Source organism: Perissodus microlepis, chromosome 20 (genome assembly GCF_051167445.1).
Source record: "Perissodus microlepis isolate ML-2025 ecotype Zambia chromosome 20, ASM5116744v1, whole genome shotgun sequence".
Lineage (NCBI taxonomy): Eukaryota > Metazoa > Chordata > Actinopteri > Cichliformes > Cichlidae > Perissodus > Perissodus microlepis.
Genome location: NC_140480.1, coordinates 31,588,100 through 31,607,297, shown reverse-complemented (window position 1 = coordinate 31,607,297; position 19,198 = coordinate 31,588,100). Strand labels below are relative to the sequence as shown.

The window sequence follows — 19,198 nt, the reverse complement described above, 5'->3', positions numbered from 1 at the left end:
TTAGTTTTACTTTTTTTTTTTCTTTTACCAGGCTACACAATGTGCAGTATGTTAAACCCTTTGCTGACTCACTTTCTATCTGCATTCAAAGTTGTAATGGGAAAAACAGCTGTACTATCTCAGCGAGCAACTCTGTATTTGGAGACCCCTGTGGTGGCACCTACAAGTACCTGGAGGTGGATTATACTTGTCAGTGTAAGTACCTTAAACCAGGGGTGTCCAGCTCCAAACCTCAAGGGCCGGTGTCCTGCAGGTTTTGGACATCACCCAGGGTCAACACACCCAGTGTACGTGCCTTAAACAGTAATGCACATACAACTCCAAAAAAATTCTGCTAGCGTCCAAAGCAGTCTCAGGGACCATCCTCGTTGATTTCACTGAGTGGGGTCAAACCTCTGTGTCTGAGGCTTTATAATGGACATTCAGATCACGATAACCAATAGGACAGATTCTTTCTTATACTATTTTACTTTTTTACAAAGAGATTTTGGAGAATTTGCAGCTAGTACTTCTTGTTCAAAATATCAGTGTATTGTGTTGACAAGCTGAAGTTGAACTTCAGGCTTAGTTACCCTTTGTATACAAAGGTAGTGCTGCAAAATCAAACTAAACTTTATTTGAACTTTAAAAGTTTAAAGATGAATAAACAAGAAACAAAAAATGTGGAAATGCAAAAAAAAAAAATGGCAATAAAAATATGGCATTGGACAGAAAAATAGATTTTAAACATGGATTCAAAGACTCAAATACACATTACAGGACATGAAATAATTTTTAAAAAGATGAACTTCGATAGCTGATTTGAAGATTCACAAAAAAGTCGGGAGTTTTTTTGCCTTTAGTGGATAGACATGGTGTTGATAGACGTGAAAGCAGGATGAGAAAGAGGAGACGAGATGCAAACCTGGGCCTACTGCTCTCCAGCCATACGGCATACGGTTGCCTGCTCACCCACTGAGCTAAACCGGCACAAGGTTTTTTAATTAGTTGTTTTAATATGCAAACAGAGGGTTACGTGGGAATTAGACATCCCTGAGCAACAAGACATGGGTGCATGTAATTAACACAGCTGAGGACAACCAAACAGTAGCATATCAAAACCCAAATACAGACATAACTAAAAAAGGCAATGAGCAACCAGTACTAAATCAAGGAGACGTTGAAACATGAAAATAAATACTGAAAATGGACTTGAATGGAGAAATTAATGGAGAACAGAGTAAGGGAAGGTTATAAGAGTGTGGACAAAAAGCAGAGAGGAAGGCAGCAAAACTTGAACTTCAAGATATTAAAGAAAAGTTTACTTTAAAGTAGAGATGGACCGATCCTACGTATCGGTATCGGTATCCGATATTACGTATCGGTATCGGTCCGATACTGACGTAAATTACTGGATCGGATATCGGAGAGAAATAAAAAATGTAATCCGATCCATTAAATATCAAAAAAGCACCTCACAAAACTTGCGACACGGTGTAATTCGGCTCATAACCGTAGCACGTCGGAGCAGTGTGCTCACCTGATAGAGCGGCTGTGTGTATTTGTAGTCTCGCTACCAAACCAGCATTTTATCTCCGAGGAAGTGATCCCAGAGAGAAGTAAAGCAAGTGTGTAAGTTCATCTCTGAATGTTTGTAAAGCATTCCCACGTTAAGCTTAACAACCGATATATGGAGCGACTGCCTCTCTCTCGCCCTCCCTCTCCTGTTGCTACTTCAATCGTGAAACTGATTAATGATCAGCTGATCGGCTTTTCTGTCGTGGGTCAAACCTCTGTGACTGAGGCTTAATAATGGACATTTAGCCACTGAATCATGACATTTTACAGAACATCCTCTTTTTATTCTCGTTTTCTTTAAAAAACGAACAAACATCAACGTGGAGCATTCGCAGCTAGGACTTAATCCGAAACATCTGTTTATTGTGTTGGCTTAAATACACCTTTGTTTTTAAGGAGGTTCTCCAAAATAAACTAGTTTTCTCTTTATTTTTGTAGGGTCTTTAAGGGTATAAAATGCCTTGAAGTGACTGCTGATTTGGCAATATTTAAATAAAACTGAAATTAATTTTAAAAAGGTAAAAAATGAACAAAAAGGAAACAGGGGAACATGTGAGATGCAAAACATAAAATGACAGTAAAAATTAAAATGGACAGAGGAAAACAAAAATAATAAAATCATACTACGTTTTATATATATTATTCAAAGACAGATTGCAGGATGCAGAAACGATGAAACAGAAGGAAAAGGTTGCAAAAGAGTTCAAGTTGCGAATTAAATCATGAACTAATAATCAGTCTGCACATGAATTATTACACTTTCTAATGTGTTTTGTGTTTTTCTCTCAGTCCCGAGTGCAACATGTGAAGGATCTCAGGCAAACCTTCAGTGTGGTGAGGTTTTCTTTTTTTTAACTTTGTTGAATTTCATTTATTGAAATGTAAACATGGTTATTGTTTAATGCTATGATCTCTTCCTCAGAAAAAGGACAGGTTTTAGTTATCCACAGAGCTGATTATGGACGCCGTGACAAAACCACATGCTCTGCTGGACGTCCGGCCTCTGACCTCCAAGATGTCCAGTGCTCAAGTCAGACGAGCACCAATGTTGTAGCTAAAAGGTACAGATTGACTGTCTTTGTTTAGTTTTACTTTTTTTTTTTCTTTTACCAGGCTACACAATGTGCAGTATGTTAAACCCTTTGCTGACTCACTTTCTATCTGCATTCAAAGTTGTAATGGGAAAAACAGCTGTACTATCTCAGCGAGCAACTCTGTATTTGGAGACCCCTGTGGTGGCACCTACAAGTACCTGGAGGTGGATTATACTTGTCAGTGTAAGTACCTTAAACCAGGGGTGTCCAGCTCCAAACCTCAAGGGCCGGTGTCCTGCAGGTTTTGGACATCACCCAGGGTCAACACACCCAGTGTACGTGCCTTAAACAGTAATGCACATACAACTCCAAAAAAATTCTGCTAGCGTCCAAAGCAGTCTCAGGGACCATCCTCGTTGATTTCACTGAGTGGGGTCAAACCTCTGTGTCTGAGGCTTTATAATGGACATTCAGATCACGATAACCAATAGGACAGATTCTTTCTTATACTATTTTACTTTTTTACAAAGAGATTTTGGAGAATTTGCAGCTAGTACTTCTTGTTCAAAATATCAGTGTATTGTGTTGACAAGCTGAAGTTGAACTTCAGGCTTAGTTACCCTTTGTATACAAAGGTAGTGCTGCAAAATCAAACTAAACTTTATTTGAACTTTAAAAGTTTAAAGATGAATAAACAAGAAACAAAAAATGTGGAAATGCAAAAAAAAAAAATGGCAATAAAAATATGGCATTGGACAGAAAAATAGATTTTAAACATGGATTCAAAGACTCAAATACACATTACAGGACATGAAATAATTTTTAAAAAGATGAACTTCGATAGCTGATTTGAAGATTCACAAAAAAGTCAGGAGTTTTTTTGCCTTTAGTGGATAGACATGGTGTTGATAGACGTGAAAGCAGGATGAGAAAGAGGAGACGAGATGCAAACCTGGGCCTACTGCTCTCCAGCCATACGGCATACGGTTGCCTGCTCACCCACTGAGCTAAACCGGCACAAGGTTTTTTAATTAGGTGTTTTAATATGCAAACAGAGGGTTACGTGTGAATTAGACACCCCTGAGCAACAAGACATGGGTGCATGTAATTAACACAGCTGAGGACAACCAAACAGTAGCATATCAAAACCCAAATAAAGACATAACTAAAAAAGGCAATGAGCAACCAGTACTAAATCAAGGAGACATTGAAACATGAAAATAAATACTGAAAATGGACTTGAATGGAGAAATTAATGGAGAACAGAGTAAGGGAAGGTTATAAGAGTGTGAACAAAAAGCAGAGAGGAAGGCAGCAAAACTTGAACTTCAAGATATTAAAGAAAAGTTTACTTTAAAGTAGAGATGGACCGATCCTACGTATCGGTATCGGTATCCGATATTACGTATCGGTATCGGTCCGATACTGACGTAAATTACTGGATCGGATATCGGAGAGAAATAAAAAATGTAATCCGATCCATTAAATATCAAAAAAGCACCTCACAAAACTTGCGACACGGTGTAATTCGGCTCATAACCGTAGCACGTCGGAGCAGTGTGCTCACCTGATAGAGCGGCTGTGTGTATTTGTAGTCTCGCTACCAAACCAGCATTTTATCTCCGAGGAAGTGATCCCAGAGAGAAGTAAAGCAAGTGTGTAAGTTCATCTCTGAATGTTTGTAAAGCATTCCCACGTTAAGCTTAACAACCGATATATGGAGCGACTGCCTCTCTCTCGCCCTCCCTCTCCTGTTGCTACTTCAATCGTGAAACTGATTAATGATCAGCTGATCGGCTTTTCTGTCGTGGGTCAAACCTCTGTGACTGAGGCTTAATAATGGACATTTAGCCACTGAATCATGACATTTTACAGAACATCCTCTTTTTATTCTCGTTTTCTTTAAAAAACGAACAAACATCAACGTGGAGCATTCGCAGCTAGGACTTAATCCGAAGCATCTGTTTATTGTGTTGGCTTAAATACACCTTTGTTTTTAAGGAGGTTCTCCAAAATAAACTAGTTTTCTCTTTATTTTTGTAGGGTCTTTAAGGGTATAAAATGCCTTGAAGTGACTGCTGATTTGGCAATATTTAAATAAAACTGAAATTAATTTTAAAAAGGTAAAAAATGAACAAAAAGGAAACAGGGGAACATGTGAGATGCAAAACATAAAATGACAGTAAAAATTAAAATGGACAGAGGAAAACAAAAATAATAAAATCATACTACGTTTTATATATATTATTCAAAGACAGATTGCAGGATGCAGAAACGATGAAACAGAAGGAAAAGGTTGCAAAAGAGTTCAAGTTGCGAATTAAATCATGAACTAATAATCAGTCTGCACATGAATTATTACACTTTCTAATGTGTTTTGTGTTTTTCTCTCAGTCCCGAGTGCAACATGTGAAGGATCTCAGGCAAACCTTCAGTGTGGTGAGGTTTTCTTTTTTGTAACTTTGTTGAATTTCATTTATTGAAATGTAAACATGGTTATTGTTTAATGCTATGATCTCTTCCTCAGAAAAAGGACAGGTTTTAGTTATCCACAGAGCTGATTATGGACGCCGTGACAAAACCACATGCTCTGCTGGACGTCCGGCCTCTCAGCTCCAAAATGTCCAGTGCTCAAGTCAGACGAGCTCCAATGTTGTAGCTAAAAGGTACAGATTGACTGTCTTTGTTTAGTTTTACTTTTTTTTTCTTTTACCAGGCTACACAATGTGCAGTGTGTTAAACCCTTTGCTGACTCACTTTCTATCTGCATTCAAAGTTGTAATGGGAAAAACAGCTGTACTATCTCAGCGAGCAACTCTGTATTTGGAGACCCCTGTGGTGGCACCTACAAGTACCTGGAGGTGGATTATACTTGTCAGTGTAAGTACCTTAAACCAGGGGTGTCCAGCTCCAAACCTCAAGGGCCGGTGTCCTGCAGGTTTTGGACATCACCCAGGGTCAACACACCCAGTGTAAGTGCCTTAAACAGTAATGCACATACAACTCCAAAACAATTCTGCTAGCGTCCAAAGCAGTCTCAGGGACCATCCTCGTTGACTTCACTGAGTGGGGTCAAACCTCTGTGTCTGAGGCTTTATAATGGACATTCAGATCACGATAACCAATAGGACAGATTCTTTCTTATACTATTTTACTTTTTTACAAAGAGATTTTGGAGAATTTGCAGCTAGTACTTCTTGTTCAAAATATCAGTGTATTGTGTTGACAAGCTGAAGTTGAACTTCAGGCTTAGTTACCCTTTGTATACCAAGGTTTTGCTGCAAAATCAAACTAAACTTTATTTGAACTTTAAAAGTTTAAAGATGAACAAACAAGAAACAAAAAATGTGGAAATGCAAAAAAAAAAAAATGGCAATAAAAATATGGCATTGGACAGAAAAATAGATTTTAAACATGGATTCAAAGACTCAAATACACATTACAGGACATGAAATAATTTTTAAAAAGATGAACTTCGATAGCTGATTTGAAGATTCACAAAAAAGTCGGGAGTTTTTTTGCCTTTAGTGGATAGACATGGTGTTGATAGACGTGAAAGCAGGATGAGAAAGAGGAGACGAGATGCAAACCTGGGCCTACTGCTCTCCAGCCATACGGTTGCCTGCTCACCCACTGAGCTAAACCGGCACAAGGTTTTTTAATTAGTTGTTTTAATATGCAAACAGAGGGTTACGTGTGAATTAGACACCCCTGAGCAACAAGACATGGGTGCATGTAATTAACACAGCTGAGGACAACCAAACAGTAGCATATCAAAACCCAAATACAGACATAACTAAAAAAGGCAATGAGCAACCAGTACTAAATCAAGGAGACATTGAAACATGAAAATAAATACTGAAAATGGACTTGAATGGAGAAATTAATGGAGAACAGAGTAAGGGAAGGTTATAAGAGTGTGAACAAAAAGCAGAGAGGAAGGCAGCAAAACTTGAACTTCAAGATATTAAAGAAAAGTTTACTTTAAAGTAGAGATGGACCGATCCTACGTATCGGTATCGGTATCCGATATTACGTATCGGTATCGGTCCGATACTGACGTAAATTACTGGATCGGATATCGGAGAGAAATAAAAAATGTAATCCGATCCATTAAATATCAAAAAAGCACCTCACAAAACTTGCGACACGGTGTAATTCGGCTCATAACCGTAGCACGTCGGAGCAGTGTGCTCACCTGATAGAGCGGCTGTGTGTATTTGTAGTCTCGCTACCAAACCAGCATTTTATCTCCGAGGAAGTGATCCCAGAGAGAAGTAAAGCAAGTGTGTAAGTTCATCTCTGAATGTTTGTAAAGCATTCCCACGTTAAGCTTAACAACCGATATATGGAGCGACTGCCTCTCTCTCGCCCTCCCTCTCCTGTTGCTACTTCAATCGTGAAACTGATTAATGATCAGCTGATCGGCTTTTCTGTCGTGGGTCAAACCTCTGTGACTGAGGCTTAATAATGGACATTTAGCCACTGAATCATGACATTTTACAGAACATCCTCTTTTTATTCTCGTTTTCTTTAAAAAACGAACAAACATCAACGTGGAGCATTCGCAGCTAGGACTTAATCCGAAGCATCTGTTTATTGTGTTGGCTTAAATACACCTTTGTTTTTAAGGAGGTTCTCCAAAATAAACTAGTTTTCTCTTTATTTTTGTAGGGTCTTTAAGGGTATAAAATGCCTTGAAGTGACTGCTGATTTGGCAATATTTAAATAAAACTGAAATTAATTTTAAAAAGGTAAAAACTGAACAAAAAGGAAACAGGGGAACATGTGAGATGCAAAACATAAAATGACAGTAAAAATTAAAATGGACAGAGGAAAACAAAAATAATAAAATCATACTACGTTTTATATATATTATTCAAAGACAGATTGCAGGATGCAGAAACGATGAAACAGAAGGAAAAGGTTGCAAAAGAGTTCAAGTTGCGAATTAAATCATGAACTAATAATCAGTCTGCACATGAATTATTACACTTTCTAATGTGTTTTGTGTTTTTCTCTCAGTCCCGAGTGCAACATGTGAAGGATCTCAGGCAAACCTTCAGTGTGGTGAGGTTTTCTTTTTTGTAACTTTGTTGAATTTCATTTATTGAAATGTAAACATGGTTATTGTTTAATGCTATGATCTCTTCCTCAGAAAAAGGACAGGTTTTAGTTATCCACAGAGCTGATTATGGACGCCGTGACAAAACCACATGCTCTGCTGGACGTCCGGCCTCTGACCTCCAAGATGTCCAGTGCTCAAGTCAGACGAGCACCAATGTTGTAGCTAAAAGGTACAGATTGACTGTCTTTGTTTAGTTTTACTTTTTTTTTTTCTTTTACCAGGCTACACAATGTGCAGTGTGTTAAACCCTTTGCTGACTCACTTTCTATCTTCATTCAAAGTTGTAATGGGAAAAACAGCTGTACTATCTCAGCGAGCAACTCTGTATTTGGAGACCCCTGTGGTGGCACCTACAAGTACCTGGAGGTGGATTATACTTGTCAGTGTAAGTACCTTAAACCAGGGGTGTCCAGCTCCAAACCTCAAGGGCCGGTGTCCTGCAGGTTTTGGACATCACCCAGGGTCAACACACCCAGTGTAAGTGCCTTAAACAGTAATGCACATACAACTCCAAAACAATTCTGCTAGCGTCCAAAGCAGTCTCAGGGACCATCCTCGTTGATTTCACTGAGTGGGGTCAAACCTCTGTGTCTGAGGCTTTATAATGGACATTCAGATCACGATAACCAATAGGACAGATTCTTTCTTATACTATTTTACTTTTTTACAAAGAGATTTTGGAGAATTTGCAGCTAGTACTTCTTGTTCAAAATATCAGTGTATTGTGTTGACAAGCTGAAGTTGAACTTCAGGCTTAGTTACCCTTTGTATACCAAGGTTTTGCTGCAAAATCAAACTAAACTTTATTTGAACTTTAAAAGTTTAAAGATGAACAAACAACAAACAAAAAATGTGGAAATGCAAAAAAAAAAAATAGCAATAAAAATATGGCATTGGACAGAAAAATAGATTTTAAACATGGATTCAAAGACTCAAATACAGATTACAGGACATGAAATAATTTTTAAAAAGATGAACTTCGATAGCTGATTTGAAGATTCACAAAAAAGTCGGGAGTTTTTTTGCCTTTAGTGGATAGACATGGTGTTGATAGACGTGAAAGCAGGATGAGAAAGAGGAGACGAGATGCAAACCTGGGCCTACTGCTCTCCAGCCATACGGCATACGGTTGCCTGCTCACCCACTGAGCTAAACCGGCACAAGGTTTTTTAATTAGTTGTTTTAATATGCAAACAGAGGGTTACGTGGGAATTAGACACCCCTGAGCAACAAGACATGGGTGCATGTAATTAACACAGCTGAGGACAACCAAACAGTAGCATATCAAAACCCAAATACAGACATAACTAAAAAAGGCAATGAGCAACCAGTACTAAATCAAGGAGACGTTGAAACATGAAAATAAATACTGAAAATGGACTTGAATGGAGAAATTAATGGAGAACAGAGTAAGGGAAGGTTATAAGAGTGTGGACAAAAAGCAGAGAGGAAGGCAGCAAAACTTGAACTTCAAGATATTAAAGAAAAGTTTACTTTAAAGTAGAGATGGACCGATCCTACGTATCGGTATCGGTATCCGATATTACGTATCGGTATCGGTCCGATACTGACGTAAATTACTGGATCGGATATCGGAGAGAAATAAAAAATGTAATCCGATCCATTAAATATCAAAAAAGCACCTCACAAAACTTGCGACACGGTGTAATTCGGCTCATAACCGTAGCACGTCGGAGCAGTGTGCTCACCTGATAGAGCGGCTGTGTGTATTTGTAGTCTCGCTACCAAACCAGCATTTTATCTCCGAGGAAGTGATCCCAGAGAGAAGTAAAGCAAGTGTGTAAGTTCATCTCTGAATGTTTGTAAAGCATTCCCACGTTAAGCTTAACAACCGATATATGGAGCGACTGCCTCTCTCTCGCCCTCCCTCTCCTGTTGCTACTTCAATCGTGAAACTGATTAATGATCAGCTGATCGGCTTTTCTGTCGTGGGTCAAACCTCTGTGACTGAGGCTTAATAATGGACATTTAGCCACTGAATCATGACATTTTACAGAACATCCTCTTTTTATTCTCGTTTTCTTTAAAAAACGAACAAACATCAACGTGGAGCATTCGCAGCTAGGACTTAATCCGAAACATCTGTTTATTGTGTTGGCTTAAATACACCTTTGTTTTTAAGGAGGTTCTCCAAAATAAACTAGTTTTCTCTTTATTTTTGTAGGGTCTTTAAGGGTATAAAATGCCTTGAAGTGACTGCTGATTTGGCAATATTTAAATAAAACTGAAATTAATTTTAAAAAGGTAAAAAATGAACAAAAAGGAAACAGGGGAACATGTGAGATGCAAAACATAAAATGACAGTAAAAATTAAAATGGACAGAGGAAAACAAAAATAATAAAATCATACTACGTTTTATATATATTATTCAAAGACAGATTGCAGGATGCAGAAACGATGAAACAGAAGGAAAAGGTTGCAAAAGAGTTCAAGTTGCGAATTAAATCATGAACTAATAATCAGTCTGCACATGAATTATTACACTTTCTAATGTGTTTTGTGTTTTTCTCTCAGTCCCGAGTGCAACATGTGAAGGATCTCAGGCAAACCTTCAGTGTGGTGAGGTTTTCTTTTTTGTAACTTTGTTGAATTTCATTTATTGAAATGTAAACATGGTTATTGTTTAATGCTATGATCTCTTCCTCAGAAAAAGGACAGGTTTTAGTTATCCACAGAGCTGATTATGGACGCCGTGACAAAACCACATGCTCTGCTGGACGTCCGGCCTCTGACCTCCAAGATGTCCAGTGCTCAAGTCAGACGAGCACCAATGTTGTAGCTAAAAGGTACAGATTGACTGTCTTTGTTTAGTTTTACTTTTTTTTTTTCTTTTACCAGGCTACACAATGTGCAGTATGTTAAACCCTTTGCTGACTCACTTTCTATCTGCATTCAAAGTTGTAATGGGAAAAACAGCTGTACTATCTCAGCGAGCAACTCTGTATTTGGAGACCCCTGTGGTGGCACCTACAAGTACCTGGAGGTGGATTATACTTGTCAGTGTAAGTACCTTAAACCAGGGGTGTCCAGCTCCAAACCTCAAGGGCCGGTGTCCTGCAGGTTTTGGACATCACCCAGGGTCAACACACCCAGTGTACGTGCCTTAAACAGTAATGCACATACAACTCCAAAAAAATTCTGCTAGCGTCCAAAGCAGTCTCAGGGACCATCCTCGTTGATTTCACTGAGTGGGGTCAAACCTCTGTGTCTGAGGCTTTATAATGGACATTCAGATCACGATAACCAATAGGACAGATTCTTTCTTATACTATTTTACTTTTTTACAAAGAGATTTTGGAGAATTTGCAGCTAGTACTTCTTGTTCAAAATATCAGTGTATTGTGTTGACAAGCTGAAGTTGAACTTCAGGCTTAGTTACCCTTTGTATACAAAGGTAGTGCTGCAAAATCAAACTAAACTTTATTTGAACTTTAAAAGTTTAAAGATGAATAAACAAGAAACAAAAAATGTGGAAATGCAAAAAAAAAAAATGGCAATAAAAATATGGCATTGGACAGAAAAATAGATTTTAAACATGGATTCAAAGACTCAAATACACATTACAGGACATGAAATAATTTTTAAAAAGATGAACTTCGATAGCTGATTTGAAGATTCACAAAAAAGTCAGGAGTTTTTTTGCCTTTAGTGGATAGACATGGTGTTGATAGACGTGAAAGCAGGATGAGAAAGAGGAGACGAGATGCAAACCTGGGCCTACTGCTCTCCAGCCATACGGCATACGGTTGCCTGCTCACCCACTGAGCTAAACCGGCACAAGGTTTTTTAATTAGTTGTTTTAATATGCAAACAGAGGGTTACGTGGGAATTAGACATCCCTGAGCAACAAGACATGGGTGCATGTAATTAACACAGCTGAGGACAACCAAACAGTAGCATATCAAAACCCAAATACAGACATAACTAAAAAAGGCAATGAGCAACCAGTACTAAATCAAGGAGACGTTGAAACATGAAAATAAATACTGAAAATGGACTTGAATGGAGAAATTAATGGAGAACAGAGTAAGGGAAGGTTATAAGAGTGTGGACAAAAAGCAGAGAGGAAGGCAGCAAAACTTGAACTTCAAGATATTAAAGAAAAGTTTACTTTAAAGTAGAGATGGACCGATCCTACGTATCGGTATCGGTATCCGATATTACGTATCGGTATCGGTCCGATACTGACGTAAATTACTGGATCGGATATCGGAGAGAAATAAAAAATGTAATCCGATCCATTAAATATCAAAAAAGCACCTCACAAAACTTGCGACACGGTGTAATTCGGCTCATAACCGTAGCACGTCGGAGCAGTGTGCTCACCTGATAGAGCGGCTGTGTGTATTTGTAGTCTCGCTACCAAACCAGCATTTTATCTCCGAGGAAGTGATCCCAGAGAGAAGTAAAGCAAGTGTGTAAGTTCATCTCTGAATGTTTGTAAAGCATTCCCACGTTAAGCTTAACAACCGATATATGGAGCGACTGCCTCTCTCTCGCCCTCCCTCTCCTGTTGCTACTTCAATCGTGAAACTGATTAATGATCAGCTGATCGGCTTTTCTGTCGTGGGTCAAACCTCTGTGACTGAGGCTTAATAATGGACATTTAGCCACTGAATCATGACATTTTACAGAACATCCTCTTTTTATTCTCGTTTTCTTTAAAAAACGAACAAACATCAACGTGGAGCATTCGCAGCTAGGACTTAATCCGAAACATCTGTTTATTGTGTTGGCTTAAATACACCTTTGTTTTTAAGGAGGTTCTCCAAAATAAACTAGTTTTCTCTTTATTTTTGTAGGGTCTTTAAGGGTATAAAATGCCTTGAAGTGACTGCTGATTTGGCAATATTTAAATAAAACTGAAATTAATTTTAAAAAGGTAAAAAATGAACAAAAAGGAAACAGGGGAACATGTGAGATGCAAAACATAAAATGACAGTAAAAATTAAAATGGACAGAGGAAAACAAAAATAATAAAATCATACTACGTTTTATATATATTATTCAAAGACAGATTGCAGGATGCAGAAACGATGAAACAGAAGGAAAAGGTTGCAAAAGAGTTCAAGTTGCGAATTAAATCATGAACTAATAATCAGTCTGCACATGAATTATTACACTTTCTAATGTGTTTTGTGTTTTTCTCTCAGTCCCGAGTGCAACATGTGAAGGATCTCAGGCAAACCTTCAGTGTGGTGAGGTTTTCTTTTTTTTAACTTTGTTGAATTTCATTTATTGAAATGTAAACATGGTTATTGTTTAATGCTATGATCTCTTCCTCAGAAAAAGGACAGGTTTTAGTTATCCACAGAGCTGATTATGGACGCCGTGACAAAACCACATGCTCTGCTGGACGTCCGGCCTCTGACCTCCAAGATGTCCAGTGCTCAAGTCAGACGAGCACCAATGTTGTAGCTAAAAGGTACAGATTGACTGTCTTTGTTTAGTTTTACTTTTTTTTTTTCTTTTACCAGGCTACACAATGTGCAGTATGTTAAACCCTTTGCTGACTCACTTTCTATCTGCATTCAAAGTTGTAATGGGAAAAACAGCTGTACTATCTCAGCGAGCAACTCTGTATTTGGAGACCCCTGTGGTGGCACCTACAAGTACCTGGAGGTGGATTATACTTGTCAGTGTAAGTACCTTAAACCAGGGGTGTCCAGCTCCAAACCTCAAGGGCCGGTGTCCTGCAGGTTTTGGACATCACCCAGGGTCAACACACCCAGTGTACGTGCCTTAAACAGTAATGCACATACAACTCCAAAAAAATTCTGCTAGCGTCCAAAGCAGTCTCAGGGACCATCCTCGTTGATTTCACTGAGTGGGGTCAAACCTCTGTGTCTGAGGCTTTATAATGGACATTCAGATCACGATAACCAATAGGACAGATTCTTTCTTATACTATTTTACTTTTTTACAAAGAGATTTTGGAGAATTTGCAGCTAGTACTTCTTGTTCAAAATATCAGTGTATTGTGTTGACAAGCTGAAGTTGAACTTCAGGCTTAGTTACCCTTTGTATACAAAGGTAGTGCTGCAAAATCAAACTAAACTTTATTTGAACTTTAAAAGTTTAAAGATGAATAAACAAGAAACAAAAAATGTGGAAATGCAAAAAAAAAAAATGGCAATAAAAATATGGCATTGGACAGAAAAATAGATTTTAAACATGGATTCAAAGACTCAAATACACATTACAGGACATGAAATAATTTTTAAAAAGATGAACTTCGATAGCTGATTTGAAGATTCACAAAAAAGTCAGGAGTTTTTTTGCCTTTAGTGGATAGACATGGTGTTGATAGACGTGAAAGCAGGATGAGAAAGAGGAGACGAGATGCAAACCTGGGCCTACTGCTCTCCAGCCATACGGCATACGGTTGCCTGCTCACCCACTGAGCTAAACCGGCACAAGGTTTTTTAATTAGGTGTTTTAATATGCAAACAGAGGGTTACGTGTGAATTAGACACCCCTGAGCAACAAGACATGGGTGCATGTAATTAACACAGCTGAGGACAACCAAACAGTAGCATATCAAAACCCAAATAAAGACATAACTAAAAAAGGCAATGAGCAACCAGTACTAAATCAAGGAGACATTGAAACATGAAAATAAATACTGAAAATGGACTTGAATGGAGAAATTAATGGAGAACAGAGTAAGGGAAGGTTATAAGAGTGTGAACAAAAAGCAGAGAGGAAGGCAGCAAAACTTGAACTTCAAGATATTAAAGAAAAGTTTACTTTAAAGTAGAGATGGACCGATCCTACGTATCGGTATCGGTATCCGATATTACGTATCGGTATCGGTCCGATACTGACGTAAATTACTGGATCGGATATCGGAGAGAAATAAAAAATGTAATCCGATCCATTAAATATCAAAAAAGCACCTCACAAAACTTGCGACACGGTGTAATTCGGCTCATAACCGTAGCACGTCGGAGCAGTGTGCTCACCTGATAGAGCGGCTGTGTGTATTTGTAGTCTCGCTACCAAACCAGCATTTTATCTCCGAGGAAGTGATCCCAGAGAGAAGTAAAGCAAGTGTGTAAGTTCATCTCTGAATGTTTGTAAAGCATTCCCACGTTAAGCTTAACAACCGATATATGGAGCGACTGCCTCTCTCTCGCCCTCCCTCTCCTGTTGCTACTTCAATCGTGAAACTGATTAATGATCAGCTGATCGGCTTTTCTGTCGTGGGTCAAACCTCTGTGACTGAGGCTTAATAATGGACATTTAGCCACTGAATCATGACATTTTACAGAACATCCTCTTTTTATTCTCGTTTTCTTTAAAAAACGAACAAACATCAACGTGGAGCATTCGCAGCTAGGACTTAATCCGAAGCATCTGTTTATTGTGTTGGCTTAAATACACCTTTGTTTTTAAGGAGGTTCTCCAAAATAAACTAGTTTTCTCTTTATTTTTGTAGGGTCTTTAAGGGTATAAAATGCCTTGAAGTGACTGCTGATTTGGCAATATTTAAATAAAACTGAAATTAATTTTAAAAAGGTAAAAACTGAACAAAAAGGAAACAGGGGAACATGTGAGATGCAAAACATAAAATGACAGTAAAAATTAAAATGGACAGAGGAAAACAAAAATAATAAAATCATACTACGTTTTATATATATTATTCAAAGACAGATTGCAGGATGCAGAAACGATGAAACAGAAGGAAAAGGTTGCAAAAGAGTTCAAGTTGCGAATTAAATCATGAACTAATAATCAGTCTGCACATGAATTATTACACTTTCTAATGTGTTTTGTGTTTTTCTCTCAGTCCAGAGTGCAACATGTGAAGGATCTCAGGCAAACCTTCAGTGTGGTGAGGTTTTCTTTTTTGTAACTTTGTTGAATTTCATTTATTGAAATGTAAACATGGTTATTGTTTAATGCTATGATCTCTTCCTCAGAAAAAGGACAGGTTTTAGTTATCCACAGAGCTGATTATGGACGCCATGACAAAACCACATGCTCTGCTGGACGTCCGGCCTCTGACCTCCAAGATGTCCAGTGCTCAAGTCAGACGAGCACCAATGTTGTAGCTAAAAGGTACAGATTGACTGTCTTTGTTTAGTTTTACTTTTTTTTTTTCTTTTACCAGGCTACACAATGTGCAGTGTGTTAAACCCTTTGCTGACTCACTTTCTATCTGCATTCAAAGTTGTAATGGGAAAAACAGCTGTACTATCTCAGCGAGCAACTCTGTATTTGGAGACCCCTGTGGTGGCACCTACAAGTACCTGGAGGTGGATTATACTTGTCAGTGTAAGTACCTTAAACCAGGGGTGTCCAGCTCCAAACCTCAAGGGCCGGTGTCCTGCAGGTTTTGGACATCACCCAGGGTCAACACACCCAGTGTAAGTGCCTTAAACAGTAATGCACATACAACTCCAAAAAAATTCTGCTAGCGTCCAAAGCAGTCTCAGGGACCATCCTCGTTGATTTCACTGAGTGGGGTCAAACCTCTGTGTCTGAGGCTTTATAATGGACATTCAGATCACGATAACCAATAGGACAGATTCTTTCTTATACTATTTTACTTTTTTACAAAGAGATTTTGGAGAATTTGCAGCTAGTACTTCTTGTTCAAAATATCAGTGTATTGTGTTGACAAGCTGAAGTTGAACTTCAGGCTTAGTTACCCTTTGTATACAAAGGTAGTGCTGCAAAATCAAACTAAACTTTATTTGAACTTTAAAAGTTTAAAGATGAATAAACAAGAAACAAAAAATGTGGAAATGCAAAAAAAAAAAATGGCAATAAAAATATGGCATTGGACAGAAAAATAGATTTTAAACATGGATTCAAAGACTCAAATACACATTACAGGACATGAAATAATTTTTAAAAAGATGAACTTCGATAGCTGATTTGAAGATTCACAAAAAAGTCAGGAGTTTTTTTGCCTTTAGTGGATAGACATGGTGTTGATAGACGTGAAAGCAGGATGAGAAAGAGGAGACGAGATGCAAACCTGGGCCTACTGCTCTCCAGCCATACGGCATACGGTTGCCTGCTCACCCACTGAGCTAAACCGGCACAAGGTTTTTTAATTAGGTGTTTTAATATGCAAACAGAGGGTTACGTGTGAATTAGACACCCCTGAGCAACAAGACATGGGTGCATGTAATTAACACAGCTGAGGACAACCAAACAGTAGCATATCAAAACCCAAATAAAGACATAACTAAAAAAGGCAATGAGCAACCAGTACTAAATCAAGGAGACATTGAAACATGAAAATAAATACTGAAAATGGACTTGAATGGAGAAATTAATGGAGAACAGAGTAAGGGAAGGTTATAAGAGTGTGGACAAAAAGCAGAGAGGAAGGCAGCAAAACTTGAACTTCAAGATATTAAAGAAAAGTTTACTTTAAAGTAGAGATGGACCGATCCTACGTATCGGTATCGGTATCCGATATTACGTATCGGTATTGGTCCGATACTGACGTAAATTACTGGATCGGATATCGGAGAGAAATAAAAAATGTAATCCGATCCATTAAATATCAAAAAAGCACCTCACAAAACTTGCGACACGGTGTAATTCGGCTCATAACCGTAGCACGTCGGAGCAGTGTGCTCACCTGATAGAGCAGCTGTGTGTATTTGTAGTCTCGCTACCAAACCAGCATTTTATCTCCGAGGAAGTGATCCCAGAGAGAAGTAAAGCAAGTGTGTAAGTTCATCTCTGAATGTTTGTAAAGCATTCCCACGTTAAGCTTAACAACCGATATATGGAGCGACTGCCTCTCTCTCGCCCTCCCTCTCCTGTTGCTACTTCAATCGTGAAACTGATTAATGATCAGCTGATCGGCTTTTCTGTCGTGGGTCAAACCTCTGTGACTGAGGCTTAATAATGGACATTTAGCCACTGAATCATGACATTTTACAGAACATCCTCTTTTTATTCTCGTTTTCTTTAAAAAACGAACAAACATCAACGTGGAGCATTCGCAGCTAGGACTTAATCCGAAGCATCTGTTTATTGTGTTGGCTTAAATACACCTTTGTTTTTAAGGAGGTTCTCCAAAATAAACTAGTTTTCTCTTTATTTTTGTAGGGTCTTTAAGGGTATAAAATGCCTTGAAGTGACTGCTGATTTGGCAATATTTAAATAAAACTGAAATTAATTTTAAAAAGGTAAAAACTGAACAAAAAGGAAACAGGGGAACATGTGAGATGCAAAACATAAAATGACAGTAAAAATTAAAATGGACAGAGGAAAACAAAAATAATAAAATCATACTACGTTTTATATATATTATTCAAAGACAGATTGCAGGATGCAGAAACGATGAAACAGAAGGAAAAGGTTGCAAAAGAGTTCAAGTTGCGAATTAAATCATGAACTAATAATCAGTCTGCACATGAATTATTACACTTTCTAATGTGTTTTGTGTTTTTCTCTCAGTCCAGAGTGCAACATGTGAAGGATCTCAGGCAAACCTTCAGTGTGGTGAGGTTTTCTTTTTTGTAACTTTGTTGAATTTCATTTATTGAAATGTAAACATGGTTATTGTTTAATGCTATGATCTCTTCCTCAGAAAAAGGACAGGTTTTAGTTATCCACAGAGCTGATTATGGACGCCATGACAAAACCACATGCTCTGCTGGACGTCCGGCCTCTGACCTCCAAGATGTCCAGTGCTCAAGTCAGACGAGCACCAATGTTGTAGCTAAAAGGTACAGATTGACTGTCTTTGTTTAGTTTTACTTTTTTTTTTTCTTTTACCAGGCTACACAATGTGCAGTGTGTTAAACCCTTTGCTGACTCACTTTCTATCTGCATTCAAAGTTGTAATGGGAAAAACAGCTGTACTATCTCAGCGAGCAACTCTGTATTTGGAGACCCCTGTGGTGGCACCTACAAGTACCTGGAGGTGGATTATACTTGTCAGTGTAAGTACCTTAAACCAGGGGTGTCCAGCTCCAAACCTCAAGGGCCGGTGTCCTGCAGGTTTTGGACATCACCCAGGGTCAACACACCCAGTGTAAGTGCCTTAAACAGTAATGCACATACAACTCCAAAACAATTCTGCTAGCGTCCAAAGCAGTCTCAGGGACCATCCTCGTTGATTTCACTGAGTGGGGTCAAACCTTTGTGTCTGAGGCTTTATAATGGACATTCAGATCACGATAACCAATAGGACAGATTCTTTCTTATACTATTTTACTTTTTTACAAAGAGATTTTGGAGAATTTGCAGCTAGTACTTCTTGTTCAAAATATCAGTGTATTGTGTTGACAAGCTGAAGTTGAACTTCAGGCTTAGTTACCCTTTGTATACAAAGGTAGTGCTGCAAAATCAAACTAAACTTTATTTGAACTTTAAAAGTTTAAAGATGAACAAACAAGAAACAAAAAATGTGGAAATGCAAAAAAAAAAAAAATGGCAATAAAAATATGGCATTGGACAGAAAAATAGATTTTAAACATG

At 38.2% G+C, this 19,198-nt stretch overlaps 1 protein-coding gene across 1 annotated transcript in view; it reads left to right on the top strand.

Annotated features, from left to right (window-relative positions):
• LOC146364937 (uncharacterized) overlaps window positions 1-19,198 on the top strand; it is a 42,608-nt gene that overhangs the window by 19,119 nt on the left and 4,291 nt on the right. Inside the window, exons 24-45 of the mRNA XM_084916408.1 lie at window positions 92-195; window positions 2,347-2,391; window positions 2,480-2,618; window positions 2,731-2,834; window positions 4,986-5,030; window positions 5,119-5,257; window positions 5,368-5,471; window positions 7,617-7,661; window positions 7,750-7,888; window positions 8,001-8,104; window positions 10,256-10,300; window positions 10,389-10,527; window positions 10,640-10,743; window positions 12,895-12,939; window positions 13,028-13,166; window positions 13,279-13,382; window positions 15,534-15,578; window positions 15,667-15,805; window positions 15,918-16,021; window positions 18,173-18,217; window positions 18,306-18,444; window positions 18,557-18,660. Of these exons, the coding sequence (XP_084772534.1) occupies window positions 92-195; window positions 2,347-2,391; window positions 2,480-2,618; window positions 2,731-2,834; window positions 4,986-5,030; window positions 5,119-5,257; window positions 5,368-5,471; window positions 7,617-7,661; window positions 7,750-7,888; window positions 8,001-8,104; window positions 10,256-10,300; window positions 10,389-10,527; window positions 10,640-10,743; window positions 12,895-12,939; window positions 13,028-13,166; window positions 13,279-13,382; window positions 15,534-15,578; window positions 15,667-15,805; window positions 15,918-16,021; window positions 18,173-18,217; window positions 18,306-18,444; window positions 18,557-18,660 (2,120 nt within the window). The remainder of the gene's footprint in view (window positions 1-91; window positions 196-2,346; window positions 2,392-2,479; window positions 2,619-2,730; window positions 2,835-4,985; window positions 5,031-5,118; window positions 5,258-5,367; window positions 5,472-7,616; window positions 7,662-7,749; window positions 7,889-8,000; window positions 8,105-10,255; window positions 10,301-10,388; window positions 10,528-10,639; window positions 10,744-12,894; window positions 12,940-13,027; window positions 13,167-13,278; window positions 13,383-15,533; window positions 15,579-15,666; window positions 15,806-15,917; window positions 16,022-18,172; window positions 18,218-18,305; window positions 18,445-18,556; window positions 18,661-19,198) is intronic.